Source organism: Capra hircus, chromosome 14 (assembly GCF_001704415.2).
Source record: "Capra hircus breed San Clemente chromosome 14, ASM170441v1, whole genome shotgun sequence".
In the NCBI taxonomy this organism is placed as follows: domain Eukaryota; kingdom Metazoa; phylum Chordata; class Mammalia; order Artiodactyla; family Bovidae; genus Capra; species Capra hircus.
In genome coordinates, this window is record NC_030821.1 from 81,602,166 (window position 1) to 81,618,508 (window position 16,343).

Sequence of the window (16,343 nt, forward strand, 5' to 3'; positions counted from 1 at the left end):
CTAGGGGAGGTGGAAGGGAAAACCTAGTATGCTCAGAGTAACCAGCTCTTTTCCCTGGGCGCTTGTGCAATGTGGTCTGGGTCTCCCACCCCATGCCTCCAGATGGCGAATAATTCTCAGCTCTCCCATCTCCACATCCTCCCTGATAACTCTTGACAGCATTTGTGCGAAAGATGAATAAATGAAGAAATGGAGAATGGGAAAGGACTGGGTGTACACCTGCTTCTTAACCCTAACCCCTAGCCAAGTACTCAGGCACCCTGAGCTCACTGGTGTCCTGACCTACTGGGTCCCCCTTCTGCTGGAGTGTCATCACACTGCACCATCTTGAGCTAGGAGGTCCTGGCAAACCTGGGCCCCAGTCTAGCCCCTCAAGGTGAGGGGAGTACTCCTACTCAATGTGAGGCTGACCCAGGGAGCCAGAGGGGCAGCCAGGGCTGACACTGGGATCTTAAGACTGATGACAGAACCACCTCAGCTGCCACAAGAGTTTGGCCCAGAGTGTCCACCCGGCAGACACCTGGGCAGTGTGGGAGGTGTGGGGACCAGGGTGCTGAGGGTGCTACCTGGGAGCAGGGTGAAGGAGACTGTGTCTGTCCACTGCAGGCCATTACAGGGCCTCCATACCTGAGTTCCATAATCCTCACTGAGCCTTGGACCCACTGAGCAAACAGACTGTTAACAGCCAGGGGCCTGCATGGTCCCCTAAATGTTCACAGTGCCTCTTCTCTGGGCAAACCCAAATCACTTTCCAGCTATTTCCATCTTGGGATTAGGATTCTGTGCTGTAAGTGTTCCCAGGGGCAAAGCCACGCTTGAAAGTTATTTTCGAGGACTTCCCTGTTGGTGCAGTGGATGGGAGGGGACACAGATTTGATCCCTGGTCCAGGAGGATTCCACATGCCTCGGAACAACTAAGCCCGTGTGCCACAATCACTGAACCTGGGGTACAAGAACTGTTGAGGCCCACGTGCCTAGAGATTGTGCTCCGCAACAAGAGAAGCCACCAGAATGAGAAGCCCACACATGGCAATGAAGAGTAGAAGAGTAGACAGGCTTGCTGCAACTAAAGAAAGCCCACACAAAAGCAACGAAGATCCAGCACAGCCAAAAATCAATCAATCAATAATTAAATTATCTTCAAGAATTCCCTGGCAATCCCGTCGTTAGTTCTCCACACTGTCACTGCCGAGCACACAGATTCACTTCCTGATTGGGGAATTAAGATTCCACAAGATGTGTGGATAAAATATGTATATATATTTTTAAAGAGATGTGTTTCCAAGGCCACTTTCTGTGGTCTAGTAGATGGCACAGGGAAATAACACATTCAGTGAAGTGGGACAGAGCCGCTGAAGGCTGTCACTATCCCTGAACACTCAGGAATCTCCTACTGAGTTAAAATGTATGTGGATTTTGTTTTAATCAGGGATGGTAAGATGTCAGAAAAACCAAAAGAGTTCCAGAAAAACATCTATTTCTGTTTTATTGACTGTGTAGATCACAATAAACTGTGAAAAATTCTGAAAGAGATGGGAATACCAGACCACCTGACCTGCCTCTTGAGAAACCTGTATGCAGTTCAGGAAGCAACAGTTAGAGCTGGACCTGGAACAACAGACTGGTTCCAAATAGGAAAAGGAGTATGTCAAGGCTGTGTATTGTCACCCTGCTTATTTAACTTATATGCAGAGTACATCATGAGAAATGCTGGGCTGGAAGAAGCACAAGCTGGAATCAAGATTGCTGGGAGAAATATCAATAACCTCAGATACGCAGATGACACCACCCTTATGACAGAAAGTGAAGAAGAACTAAAGAGCCTCTTGATGAAAGTGAAAGAGGAGAGTGAAAAAGTTGGCTTAAAGCTCAACATTCAGAAAACTAAGATCGTGGCATCTAGTCCCATCATTTCATGGCAAATAGATGGGGAAACAGTGGAAACAGTGGCTGATTTTATTTGGGGGGGCTCCAAAATCACCGCAGATGGTGATTGCAGCCATGAAATTAAAAGACGCTTACTCTTTGGAAGGAAAGTTATGACCAACCTAGACAGCATATTAAAAAGCAGAGACATCACTTTGCCAACAAAGGTCTGTCTAGTCAAGGCTATGATTTTTCCAGTGGTCATGTATGGACATGAGAGTTGGACTCTAAAGAAAGCTGAGCACCAAAGAATTGATGTCTTTGAACTGTGGTATTGGAGAAGAGTCCCTTGGACTGCAAGGAGATCCAACCAGTCCATCCTAAAGGAGATCAGTCCTGGGTGTTCATTGGAAGGACTGATGTTGAAGCTGAAACTCCAATATTTTGGTCACCTGATGCAAAGAGCTGACTCATTTGAAAAGCCCCTGATGCTGGGAAAGACTGAGGGTGGGTGGAGAAGGGGATTACAGAGGATGAGATGGCTGGGTGGCATCACCGACTCAATGGACATGGGTTTGGGTGGACTCCGGGAGTTGGTGATAGACAGGGAGGCCTGGCGTGCTGCAGCTCATGGGGTCTCAAAGAGTTGAACATGACTGAGCAACTGAACTGAACTGAAGATGTCAGAAATGCAGGTGGGCTTTTATACTCACAGGTGTCTAGGAATGGGAGGAGGCAGGGCACACCAAGCACATCAGGCAGTTGCTTCCCTAGCCACACAGGGAAGCACTGAGTTGGTCAGGAAGAGAAAGAGAGGAGGGAAGGGGTGGCCAAGAGCCTTTGCTGGGATTTCTGCGAGAGGAATGGGCAAGGCAGGGCAAGGACCCTGAGGTAGATTAGGGCTGTGTGTTTGAAAATTTTCAGCAGGCTGCAGGCTACTGGGTCATCTCCAGTGATCTGATACCTGACCCTGGTGTGACTTAGGACAGGGAAGCACTGGTGTGATGTGAGAGTCTTGTAAAAGATAGAAGTGTGGGCTCTGGATTGGTTGGTTTGTGTCAACGCCTAGCTCTAAGTGTTCCTTTGCTATCTCTAGGAATGCCTTTTGGACCTAGCCTTGCTTGGCGCAAAAGCTGGCAGGAGGAACCAGGAGACCCTAGAACCCTGAACAGAAGCAGAAGTTCCCTGAGTCTCCTAGGAAAGTATATCTAAGGTCAGGGGCTCAGGGTCCAAAGAGCAAAATGAACGAGGTGCTGGAGGTGGCCTGAGGAGGTGGGCCGCGGGCCCAGGTGTGTGTCCAGCATAGAGAGGCCTTGTCATCACCCATTCCTGTCTGGCTCAGTCCCTGTACTCAACATTTTTTCCCACTGGGAACTGAATCCCTGAAGGCAGGGCCCATGAGGTTTCCATTCTGCCTCACTCTCCTGGGCTCAACAACGACCTCACATGCTCAGTAGAAACTTGTTTGAAGACCAACTAACCTGTGGGTCAGCAATCTTACTTTTCTTCAAATGAAGATAAAAGCTGAAAAACAGAATTTCCAGAAATGAAACACGTCCTTTGCTCAGGACAGGGATTCATGCTTCATCAAGATGGAGCCGATAAATGGAAAAATATGGCTGAAGTGGGATTCAGAGAGGCACTTTTCAAAAAATTCATTCACCAGATTGTCACTAGTGCCTTTGGGTTCTTTTCCCAGAGGAAAGCTTCTTCCTTTCAGTATCCTGCAAATTTAAAAAGTCAAGGCTCATACCCATTAGGACAGCTACTGTTAAAAAAAAAAAAGAGAGAGAAGAAAAAGTGCTGGCAAGGATATGGACAAACTGCAACACTTTTATGCTGCTGGTGGGGATGTAAATTGGTGCAGCCACTGTGGAGAATAATATGGGGGTTTGTAAAAAGATTAGGCATAGAATTACCATGTGACCACCCAAGTTTTGCAACATGAAGAGTTCTGGAGATGGATGGTGGTGATGGTTGCGCAACAGTATGCATATACTTAATACTGAGCTTGGAAACAGCAGTGAGCAGTTCTGAAGAGAGATCTTAGTTTTCTGCCTCAGCATTGGATCTGGGTGGGCTGGATGAAAACCAGGAGTCCTAACCACCAGACCACCAGGGGCTAGAGGCTAGAACTAGAGTGACTCTGCCTCTTTCCTCCATTTGAAAATAAGAATGTTTCAAGGAGGCGAAAACTGTAAAAACAGGTACAAAGTCTATTAGAGACACAGCAAAATGTATGAGAAAGCATACAGAGAAACGATGTTTATTCAAGACAGAAGCAGAGCAGAAATACACACCCGGAGAGAAACAGCATGAACATGCCCTCTAATGAGGAGGAGCGCAGTAAGTCAGAAACTAGGCAGAGACACACACCTGGAGAGGAGTGTGGGCTTCCTGAGTGAGGAGGAGCGCAGTAAGGAGGTGATGTAAATCCCTTATATAGGGCAGTCCTTCTGGGTCTTTGTTTCTGCTCAGTTCAGTCGCTCATTCATGTCCGACTCTTTGCGACTCCGTGGTCTGCAGCACACCCGGCTTCCCTGTCCATCACGAACTCTTGGAGCTTGCTCAAACTCATGTCCCTCTAGCCAGTGATAGCATCTAACCATCGTCCCCTTCTCCTCCTGCTTTCAATCTTTCCCAGCATCAGGGTCTTTTCTAATTGTTGTTCACATCAGGTGGCCAAAGTATCAAACTTCAGCTTCAGCATCAGTCCTTCTAATGATAAGTCAGGACTGATTTCCTTTAGGATTGACTGGTTGGATCTCCTTGCTGTCCAAGGGACGCTCAAGAGTCTTCTCCAACATTGCAGTTCAAAAGCATCAATTCTTCGGTGCTCAGCCTTCTTTATGGGCCAATTCTCACATCAGTACATGACTATTGGAAAACCATAGCTTTGACTATACGGACCTTTGTTGGTAAAGTAATGTCTCTTGTTTTTAATATGCTGTTGAGGTTGGTCATAGATTTTTCTTCCAAGGAGCAAGCATCTCTTAATTTCATGGCTGCAGTCATCATCTGCAGTGATTTTGGAGTCCAAGAAAATAAAGCCTGCTACTGTTTCCATTGTTTTCCCATCTATTTGCCATGAAGTGATGGGACTGGATGCCATGATCTTCATTTTTTGAATGTTGAGTTTTAACCCAGCTTTTTCACTCTCCTCTTTCAGTTTCATCAAGAGACTCTTTGGTTCCTCTTTGCTTTCTGCCATAAAGGTGTGTCATCTGCTTATCTGAAGCTATTAATATTTCTCTGTGCAATCTTTTTTTTTTCACCACCATGTTGAGTTTATTATTCCAATGGCGCTAATACAGCTGGAGGTGCTCAGTGATGCTCTGCAGGTGGGATTTCCTTCCCTGGAATCTTGATTTGACCTTGTGCTTCATCCAGCCCAGCATTTTGTATGATATACCCTGCATCATCAGTTGGAGAAGACTCTTGAAAGTCTCTTGGACTGCAAGGAGATCCAACCAGTCCATCCTAAAGGAGATCAGTCCTGGGTGTTCATTGGAAGGACTGATGTCAAAGCTGAAACTCCAATACTTTGGCCACCTGATGCGAAGAGCTGACTCATTTGAAAAGACCCTGATGCTGGGAAAGACTGAGGGCGGGTGGAGAAGGGGATGACAGGGGATGAGATGGTTGGATGGCATCACCGACTCAATGGATATGAGTTTGGGTAAACTCAGGGAGTTGGTGATGGACAGGGCGGCCTGGTGTGCTGCAGTTCACAGGGTCGCAAAGAGTCGGACACAACTGAGCGACTGAACTGAACTGAACTGAACCCTGCATACAAGTTAAATAAGCAAGGTGACAATATATAGCCTTGACGTACTCCTTTCCCAACTTTGAACCAGTCTGTTGTTCCATGTCCAGTTCTAACTGTTGCTTCTTGACCTGCATGCAAGTTTCTCAGGAGACAGGTAAGGTGGTCTGGTATTCCTATGTCTTGAAGAATTTTCCACAGTTTGTTGTGATCCACACAGTCGAAGGCTTTAGTGTATAGTGTAGTCAATGAAGCAGAAGTAGATGTTTTTCTGTAATTCTCTTGCTTTTTCTCTGATCCAATGGATGTTGGCAGTTTGATCTCTGGTTCCTCTGCCTTTTCGAAAACCAGCTTGAACATCTGGAAGTTCTCAGTTCACGTACTGTTGAAGCCTACCTTGGAGAATTTTGAGCATTACTTTGCTAGCATGTAAGATGAGTGCAATTGTGCAGTAGTTTGAACATTCTTTGGCTTTGCCTCTCTTTGGGATTGGAATGAAAATTGACCTTTTCCAGTCCTGTGGCCACTGCTGAGTTTTCCAAATTTGCTGGCATATTGACTGCAGCACTTTCACAGCATCATCTTTTCAGTTCAGTTCAGTTCAGTCACTCAGTCGTGTCCGACTCTTTGTGATCGCATGAATCACAGCACGCCAGGCCTCCCTGTTCATCACCATCTCCCGGAGTTCACTCAGACTCACGTCCATCGAGTCCGTGATGCCATCCAGCCATCTCATCCTCGGTCGTCCCCTTCTCTTCCTGCCCCCAATCCCTCCCAGCATCAGAGTCTTTTCCAATGACTCAACTCTTCTCATGAGGTGGCCAAAGTACTGGTATTTCAGCTTTAGCATCATTCCTTCCAAAGAAATCCCAGGGTTAATCTCCTTCAGAATGGACTGATTGGATCTCCTTGCAGTCCAAGGGACTCTCAAGAGTCTTCTCCAACACCACAGTTCAAAAGCATCAATTCTTCAGCGCTCAGCTTTTTCACAGTCCAACTCTCACATCTATACATGACCACTGGAAAAACCATAGCCTTGACTAGCTGGACCTTAGTCAGTAAAGTAATGTCTCTTCTTGATGTTCAAGCTGGTTTTAGAAAAGGCAGAGGAACCAGAGATGAAATTGCCAACATCTGCTGGATCATGGAAAAAGCAAGAGAGTTCCAGAAAAACATCTATTTCTGCTTTATTGCCTATGCCAAAGACTTTGACTGTGTGGATCACAATAAACTGTGGAAAATTCTGAGAGAGATGGGAATACCAGACCACCTAACCTGCCTCTTGAGAAATCTGTATGCAGGTCAGGAAGCAACAGTTAGAACTGGACATGGAACAACAGACTGATTCCAAATAGGAAAAGGAGTACGTCAAGGCTGTATATTGTCACCCTGCTTATTTAACTTATATGCAGAGAACATCATGAGAAACGATGGACTGGAAGAAACACAAGCTGGAATCAAGATTGCTGGGAGAAATATCAATAACTTCAGATATGCAGATGACATCACCCTTATGGCAGAAAGTGAAGAGAAACTAAAAAGCCTCTTGATGAAAGTGAAAGAGGAGAGTGAAAAGTTGGCTTAAAGCTCAACATTCAGTAAACGAAGATCATGGCATCCGGTCCCATCACTTCACGGGAAATAGATGGGGAAACAGTGGAAACAGTGTCAGACTTTATTTTTGGGGGCTCCAAAATCACTGCAGATGGTGACTGCAGCCATGAAATTAAAAGATGCTTACTCCTTGGAAGAAAAGTTATGACCAACCTAGATAGTATATTCAAAAGCATCATCTTTTAGGATTTGAAATAGCTCAACTGGAATTCCATCACTTCTACTAGCTTTGTTCATAGTGACGCTTCCTAAGGCCCACTTAACTTTGCACTCCAGGATGTCTGGCTTCAGGTGAGTGATCACTCCATCATGGTTATCTGGGTCATGAAGATCTTTTTTTTGTATAGTTCTGTGTATTCTTGCCACCTCTTTTAATATGTTCTGCTTCTGTTAGGTCCATACCATTTCTATCCTTTATTGTGTCCATCTTTGCATGAAATGTTCCCTTCGTATCTCTAATTTACCTGATGAGATCTCTAATCTTTCCGATTCTATTGTTTTCCTCTGTTTCTTTGCATTGATCGCTTAGGAAGGCTTTCTTATCTCTCCTGGTGTTTGGGGTCTTTGTTTACATTTGGCCAATATGTGTGCACAACTTTTTCCTAAGATGAATCCCAAGGCAGAGGCCTGCAGGTGCACGTCCACCCTTGTAACGGGGTGGGGCCCCCTTGCTTTTCGACCCCCATGAAGCCTTCCTGTGCAAGTGCAGACAGAGAAGTCTTCCTTAACCTCAGGAGTGGTCATCTCATTGCCTTAAAAGAGCTCAGTTTTTGCCACTAGCTTTGTCCTTGAAGTGTCAGGGTGAGAACAAGGCTTGAATTTTACTCCTGTTGACAAACACCAGGTGTCCAGCCCAGGGGCCCATCTCCTAACCCTAACCCTAATACCACCAAAAGTGAAAGTGAAAGTCACGCAGTCATGTCCGACTCTTTGTAACCCCATGGACTGTATAGTCCATGGAGTTCTCCAGGCCAGAATACTGGTATGGGTAGCCTTTCCCTTCTCCAGGGGATCTTTCCATCCCAGGGACTGAACCCAGGTCTCCCTCATTACAGGTGGATTCTTTACCAGCTGAACCACAAGGGAAGCCCAATACTGCTAAACTGCATTACTTATAAATGACTAAGATAGCAAATATTATGTGTGTTTTACCATGCTTTTAAAAGTTGGAAAAAAAAAAAGTCAGGGCACTTTGTTTGGAAAAAGCATACCTCTTTAAGTACATTCTTAGCTTATTAGTGAGAAGACCACATTTTGCAAGTACTTCAGAGATTTGCTAATAGGCAGTGGCACCCACTCCAGTCCTCTTGCCTGGAAAATCCCACGGACGGAGGAGCCTGGTGGGCTGCAGTCCATGGGGTTGCTAAGAGTCGGACACAACTGAGAAACTTCACTTTCACTTTAACATATTTATATATATATATATTTGGCTCGGTCAGGTCTTAGTTGCAGTATGTGGAATCTAGTTCCCTGACCTGGGATCGAACGCAGGCCCCTGCATTGGGTACAGACAGTCTTAGCCATTGGATCATCAGGGAAGTCATTAATATTTTTTCAAAATCAGAAGAAAATCCCCATTATGCTTATGCTAATGAGCAGCAATTAACTCAAAATGAAAGTATAAAGGCTCTATTGTGTGTGTTTGCTGGATAACTCCAGAATATTCAGTTTTTCTGTAGAACAACAAATTAGGAAAGCGGATGAGACAGTTTCCAGGTATACAACACAGAGCACGTGGGCAGAACACGGCAAATGGTGGAGTGAACAGGAGAGCTATTTGTCCACGGAAAGGGACAAGTAAGTTAAGAAGGCCCCATACACAACCTCTAATGTCCAAGAGGCCCCCAAGACGCCCCCAAGATGCCCCCAAATGCAGATAAAATCACAGCGGCTGGCCTGACATGCAGTGTGGGACCAGATGATCACTGAGTGGTGTGTGTGTGTTGCGGCGGGGGAGGTCTCTGCTGTGGGGTTGCAGGAGCTCTGAAGCCAGAGGGCCCACTGCCTGACAGCTCAGAGGCAACGGCCTGTGTGCACCTCAGGCCACCATTTATCGCTGTAGGTGAGTCTTTCAGAGAATGTTTTTTAATTTTTCTTCTAATATTTATTATGTGTTTGGCTGCACTGGGTCTTAGTTGTGGCATGCAGGCTCTTCCATCTTCCTTGAGGCATGTGGGCTCTTTAGTTGTGTCATGTGAACTCCTAGTTCCGAGACCAGGGATTGAACCCTGCCCCCTGCAGTGGATGTGTAGAGTCCTATCCACTGGATCAGGGAAGTCCCCCATGCACACTTAAAAAAAAATTTTTTTTTAGAAGTATAATACACAAAAAGGAGATTAAAAACACCTTCAGCATGCAGCGCAACCCTTGTCAACAAGCTGATCCTGCCCAGGACCTTGAAGGCTCCCTATGCTCCCCCTGGTCACTCTCTCAGGCCACCTCTTCTGTCTGTGCCTGAGCTTGGCCCCTCTAACTTCTACAGCCTGGTGATTTTTGTAGGCTTACTTTATATTCTTCGTGCATACTCACTCATCTAACCCTCACAATGATCTTATGGTCGATAGTATTATTGTTCCCATGAAAGACAGCAGGAGTATAGGGTTCTGTTTGCCAGAGACGCTAGTGTGGGGAGCATAGCTGAAAAAGACAGTAGAGGGGCATGGTTACTTGAATTTATTCCAAATTACTCATGTGTGTAGGTGTGAGAAGAAAAGAACAACTTTTAAAGGAAATGGACCTCAGTGGTATTAGAGGGCACCCTGGCTGACCAGTGTGAGCAAAGGCACTGTGTGGGGAGTGCCTTATCTGGGGACAGAAGCAGTTGGGCCCCTCCTGAAGATCTGAGAACCCCATGCCCAGGGAGGCTGTCCTCACCATCCTGAATGACCCGCATCTGCAGAGACCTGGCTGTATGTGAGGCTCAGTTGCCTCATGTGGAAGCCGATATTCGGACCAGTGAGGGGAGCTGAGGCACAGATCTCAGACTGTGGGAGGTTTGCCAGCCAGTACTACCATCTCTGCATAGATGCACCAAGCATGAGGCAGGGGTGTGCACCTTCCCAGCCCCACCATCAGCTGCCCTTCCTTGAGTCTACACATGTGCCTCAAGGTAGGCCTTAGGGAGGAGTCCACATGAGCACCACCCCTGGAACAGCAGGTCTCAGGCTTCCCTGGGCCCATGGCCCCCAGGCAGGGCTCACAGCCACCAGACACGCCCTTGCTCCTGGGCTTGCATTGCTACCCCTGTTGTACCCAGACTGCGGTGAGAGCCTGGACACAAGCCTGGAGTGGGCTTGGTCAGCCTTATTCTGGCTGCATCCACAGCTTGGGAAGCCAGTTTAGGGTCAAACGGAGAGTGGAGGGCCGTGTGTCCCGCTCCGCCCCTCCCCCATACTCCATCCCAGGGACCCCACAGCGCACAAGTCCAAACACTGTCCCCACCTCCATCCCTCTGACCTTCTGGTCCTCGAGGCCTTTGAGGAGCTGACCCCAAAACCCCTCAACCTGCCCCAAGGAGATCCAGGTGCCCCTCAGCTCTCGCCCTGCTGTGGGAAGTGCTGCCCCCTGGTGGGCTCTCCTTGACAAGCTCAGCCGGTTGCCCCTTCCTGGGCCTCATGCACAGTCCCCTCTGTTCCCTCGTGGCTTCAGAACGTGGCCACATGGCCACTTCCTTCCCACTCCTGTCATCTTCCGATGTCTCCCTGGCATCCACCCCTGCGAGGCCACACTGGAGCAAAAACACCACTCGGGAGTCCCAAGCGCAAGCCCCTCTGCTCCGTGATACCCCTGCCCTCCCTCTCTCCCTACCTCGCCGGCTCTCCCTCTTCAGGCCTAACCTGCACACTCAGGGTCTTGATCACTAAACTCTCCCCGTCTGTGCCTATTCTGTTATCATTCAGGGATTCCACCTCCTCTTCTGCTAACTCCAGGGACCTTCTCTGGAAGGACTCCTTCCACTTCTCCAGGAGACCCCTCTCCGAAAGAAAGATGTATCCTGCTGGAGACTCCCTGCCGGGTAACCTTGCCCACCTAATCTGCGGCCCCTCTGCTAGAGAGCAGCCTCGCCGTTAAACCCGCGGGTCTGAAGTGCAGCGCCGGCCCGTCTAACTCAGTGCGCTTGCGCAGAGGGCCGGGAGCGCGGGAGGGGCTACGGGCGACCGCCATAGAACTACAAGTCCCGGCGTGCATTGCGGCGGCGCCGGCTGTGGCCCTTGACCGGAAGGTTGAGGGCTCTCGGCCCCACCCCGGAAGATAAGGCGGCTCTCTAGGGCCGTGTCTCCTCTTTCGGCCGCGCTCTGTAGCAGGTAGGACGTGCTGGTGCCATCCGGCGCCATCCGGCGCCCCCCGTTGTCCTAGGCTCCGCTAGGGACCCTAGCTGACTATGGAAAGAGCGCCGGGGCGCACGGCTGGGGCTGGGGACGCGGAGGATCCTGAGGGCGGGAGGGAGGAGCCGAGGGAGCGGGGTCCCTGAAGCCCGGTGGTGGGGATGCCAGGGCCGGACGGCCGCTGACCGTGAGCTGCCTTCAGACCGCCGCCATGGGCCGCGTGATCCGTGGGCAGAGAAAGGGCGCCGGCTCCGTGTTCCGCGCACATGTGAAGCACAGAAAAGGCGCCGCGCGCCTGCGCGCCGTGGATTTCGCCGAGCGACACGGATATATCAAGGGCATCGTGAAGGTTCGGGGAGTGGGCCGGGACGGGTGGGGGCGCGGGGCGCCCAGCGAGCCCCGCAAGCCGCTCACGCTGCCTCGACCCGCAGGACATCATCCACGACCCGGGCCGCGGAGCGCCCCTGGCCAAAGTGGTTTTCCGGGATCCGTACCGTTTTAAGAAGCGAACAGAGCTGTTCATCGCTGCTGAGGGTATCCACACCGGCCAGTTTGTGTACTGCGGCAAAAAGGGTGAGCTCCGCGCCGAGGTGAAAGGTCTTGATGGGGAGGGACTTGCGGTGCCTGGCAAGTTGGGTCGAGGGAGGAACGTTGAGGCTGCAGTCTTCACTTGGGGACACCTGCTTGGCCAGGCGTCCCGGTGAGTTCCCGGAGAGCTGTAGGAGGAGACTGGTCTTGGTTTTGGCAAGCAGTGGTGAGGACATAACCTTTATCTTGCAGCCCAGCTCAACATCGGCAACGTGCTCCCTGTGGGCACCATGCCTGAGGGCACCATCGTGTGTTGTCTGGAGGAGAAGCCTGGTGACCGAGGCAAGCTGGCAAGAGCCTCTGGAAACTATGCCACAGTCATCTCCCACAACCCTGAGACAAAGAAGACGCGAGTGAAGCTGCCTTCGGGTTCCAAAAAGGTCATCTCCTCTGCCAACAGAGCTGTGGTCGGTGAGTGGAAGGCAGCGGTTGTATGCCGTGAGCCTCCTGTGGACAGCCAGCAGCTAGACTGGCCAGGAACCCAGCTGCCTGCTTCACTCAGGGGGCTTTTTAAGCTTGAGCACAATATGTGGTCTAATTCGGGATACTTGTTAAGTGAGTGCAAGTAGTGGCTGTTTAACTCCTGGTTGGGAGTTGAATGAGAGTGGGTTCAACATGCTGGACTCTAAAGGCAGGCTTAGCTGCACTCTGGGATAACCTAGGTTTAGGTGATCTTTGCTTTTGTGGGCCACCTGGTTAAAGCCACACAGTATGTTGAAATGCATGTACTCAAGTTTGTTGGCTGTTTGACAACATCTTTGAATCGGTGTGGCAAATCCAATCCTGCCTGGGGGAGGCTCTTGAGGGTGTCCTCACAGAATAAGCAAAACAATGGCAGAGAAGTGGTGGGCCAGGTCAGCTGTCCTCTTTGGGGTGGGGAGGAGCCTAGTGTCAGACCCTGCAAAGGGGAGGACTTGTAAAAAGCCATGGCTCAAGGTGGGCATTATAGACGATGTGAGTAAAGCCCTGGTTTAGCTACCCTGCAGCTGAAGAAACTGTCAGCCAACAAGCTGTGTGTGTTAGTTGCTTAGCTGTGTCTGACTCTTTGCGATCCCATGGACTGTAGCTTGCCAGGCTGCTCTGTCCATGGAATTCTCCAGGCAAGAATAGTGGAGTGGGTTGCCATTCCCTTTTCCAGGGCTTCTTCACAACCCAGGAATTGAACTCGGGTATCCTGCATTGCAGACAGATTTTGTACTGTCTGAGCCACTGGGGAAGCCCTGACTGACAGGCTGTAGCAGGATTTACTGCTTGGTGATGGTTTCTAGGCATTTTTGAGGCTCTTGGGATCATGTGATCCTGAAGGACACATGGTGGTGGGGCACTGGCAAGGACACACCAGGGGATGCTCTGCCTGATGGGAGTGTCCCCCAGTGCTGGGTGGGGTGGGTGATATATCTCCCTGAGTCTCCTGGTCTCCAACAGGTGTGGTGGCTGGAGGTGGCCGCATTGACAAGCCCATTCTGAAGGCTGGCCGTGCCTACCACAAGTATAAGGCAAAGAGGAACTGCTGGCCACGGGTGCGGGGTGTGGCCATGAACGTAAGTAGCCCAGAAGTGGACAATGGGGTCAGTATTCAGTGTATAAGGCCTGTAAGACTGGGTGGACAAGTTTCTTCCTGGAGAGTCTCCTCTTTATGGTGGGAGATCTGTGGTGTGAGGTAGGTTTGTAAGTGCAGGCTGGTTGATTGTGCCAGTTCCCAAGCCCTCCTGAGGTAGATCAGGGTCAGCCCCAGCTCACCATCACCTCCTTCTTTGTGCAGCCTGTCGAGCATCCCTTCGGAGGTGGCAACCACCAGCACATCGGCAAACCCTCTACTATCCGCAGAGATGCCCCTGCTGGCCGGAAAGTGGGTCTCATTGCTGCCCGCCGGACTGGGCGTCTCCGGGGAACCAAGACTGTGCAGGAGAAGGAGAACTAGGGCTGCGGCTCAATAAAGCTTTGTTTCTTTTCACAACCGAGCTGTGTGTTTCTGTGGTTTCAGAGGGAAGGGTCCCCTCTCCGAGGAGTGCCCTGTGCACCAGGGAGCAGTGGAGGCTCGGGGCGTGAGGCTGCTGGGTTGCTTCACACCTTGCCTCTTGTAAATCACACCTGCCCCCGCGCCCCCAACACATACAGCAGAGAATCCCACTCGCAAGGAATGTAACCTCATGTCTCCCGTTCATTACCTTCAACTTGTCTTGAGGTTCTGGGTGCTATTGGGTGTGAGTGGTGCCCCTGGTGCCACAGGCTGAGGGCCAGGGTGTTCTGTCTTCCAGTGGAAGCACCAGACTGACTGCTCCACAGACGGGCTTCCTTTTTGGCGATAGCTCACCTGCACCTTGTCTGGAACTTAAATGATAGACTGGTCAAAGCTGATAGGGCCATGCTGGCTTGGGCACCAATGTGGATTGGGGGCCCATAACAGGACCATGTGCTTCCACAGGCCAGCTAGAGTGCCCTGCCCCTGGTGGATCTGCTAGTGAGCTGATGTGAAAGCAAGAGCTTCAAGCCACTGTGGGTAACTGACCACAGGAGTGAATGGTAAGCTGGCCTTAAGGGGTAAGGTAAGGGGACAGTAAGGGTGGGTGGTGGGTGGCCGGCTGAGGAAGGATGCCCCTCTGTAGCCTGGGTGGAGGGCACTGGCAGCCACCTTCCTAAGTGGTGCACAGCAGCTGGTCACCTTGGCTGTCTTGGGATGCTGTGCGGCAGGGTCCCTCCTCGGTGACAGGATGTCACTGGTTTCAGGTGGCTCCATGTTCTCATGGTCCATGCCTGTTGCTAGTGTGAACTTCAGTTTTGGTCTTGCCTATCTGGGGCCCCACCTGCTCTCAGCCACCCACACCTAGACAGTGACCCTTTGTTGCTGAGACCACTGTCATGAGAGGACTGTAAGCTGCTGCTTGGAGAAAAGGGCACTGGACAGGTTTGCCAGGACATAACTTGCTTTACTGGGTAAAGCCTGGGGCTTTGTCCAGGGGGCTGGCCAATAGGGAGGGTTTGTTCCAAGAGCATTAAGGCCCCATTTACAGGCATTGATGCTGGGGGCAGAGGTTTAAAACAAGGGCTACTCTGACCAGTGTGTGTGTTAGTTGCTCATTCATGTGTGAATCTTCGCGACCCCATGGACTGTAGCCCCCCAGGCTCCTCTGTCCATGGGATTTTCCAGGTAAGAATATGGGAGTGGGTTGCCATTCCCTTCTCCAGGGGATCTTCCCAACCCAGGGATGAAACCCGCTTTGCAGGCAGATTCTTTACTGTTTGAGCCACCAGGGAAGCATTTTCATTTTCTGAGTGATCACATGGTCCTGAAGAAGGGTGTACTTTTCTGCCTTTCAGTTCAGTCACTCAGTTGTGTCTGACTGACTTTGCGACCCCATGAACCACAGCACACCAGGCCTCCCTGTCCATCACCAACTCCCAGAGTCCACTCAAACCCATGTCCATTGAGTCAGTGATGCCATCCAACCATCTCATCCTCTGTCATCCCCTTCTCCTGGCCTCAACTTTTCCAGCATCAGGGTCTTTTCAGATGAGTCAGCTCTTTGCATCAGGTGGCCAAAGTACTGGAGTTTGAGCTTCAACATCAGTCCTTCCAGTGAACACCCAGGACTGATCTTTAATTTCATGGCTGCAATCAATCTGCAGTGATTTTGGAGCCCAGAAAAATAAAGTCAGCCACTGTTTCCCCATCTATTTGCCGTGAAGTGATGGGACCGGATGCCATGATCTAAGTTTTCTGAATGTTGAGCTTTAAGCCAACTTTTCCACTCTCCTCTTCCACTTTCATCAGGAGGCCCTTTAGTTCTTCACATTCTGCCTTTAGCTGTAAAGAAAAGGGCCTTCCTGATCTTAGTTGTAGTGCCTTGAGTGGCTGTCTAGGGAGAGAGTCACTGCAAAGAATTTTTGTAATCTTGAGCACCAAAAGCCTCCGCCTAGCCTTCGGGTCCTGAGTCCAGACTGCCAACTGGCGGCAGCCTTTGGAGCCAAGGCTTAGCTTTTATGTTCCTCTAGAAGGCGATGGCACCCCACTCCAGTACTCTTGCCTGGAAAGTCCCATGGACGGAGGAGCCTGGTAGGCTGCAGTCTATGGGGTCCCGGAGAGTCGGACACGACTGAGTGACTTCACTTTCACTTTCATGCACTGGAGAGGGAAATGGCAACCCACTCCAGTGTTCTTGCCTGGAGAATCCCAGGGACGGGGG

The 16,343-nt window shown here is 50.1% G+C and overlaps 1 protein-coding gene across 1 annotated transcript; it reads left to right on the plus strand.

Annotated features, from left to right (window-relative positions):
* RPL8 (ribosomal protein L8) lies at positions 11,417–14,120 on the plus strand. Its single transcript, XM_013969042.2, has 6 exons — positions 11,417–11,550; positions 11,774–11,920; positions 12,003–12,144; positions 12,352–12,570; positions 13,585–13,700; positions 13,922–14,120. The coding sequence occupies exons 2-6, from the start codon at positions 11,783–11,785 to the stop codon at positions 14,078–14,080; spliced, it is 774 nt and encodes a 257-aa protein (XP_013824496.2). The 5' UTR covers positions 11,417–11,550; positions 11,774–11,782; the 3' UTR covers positions 14,081–14,120.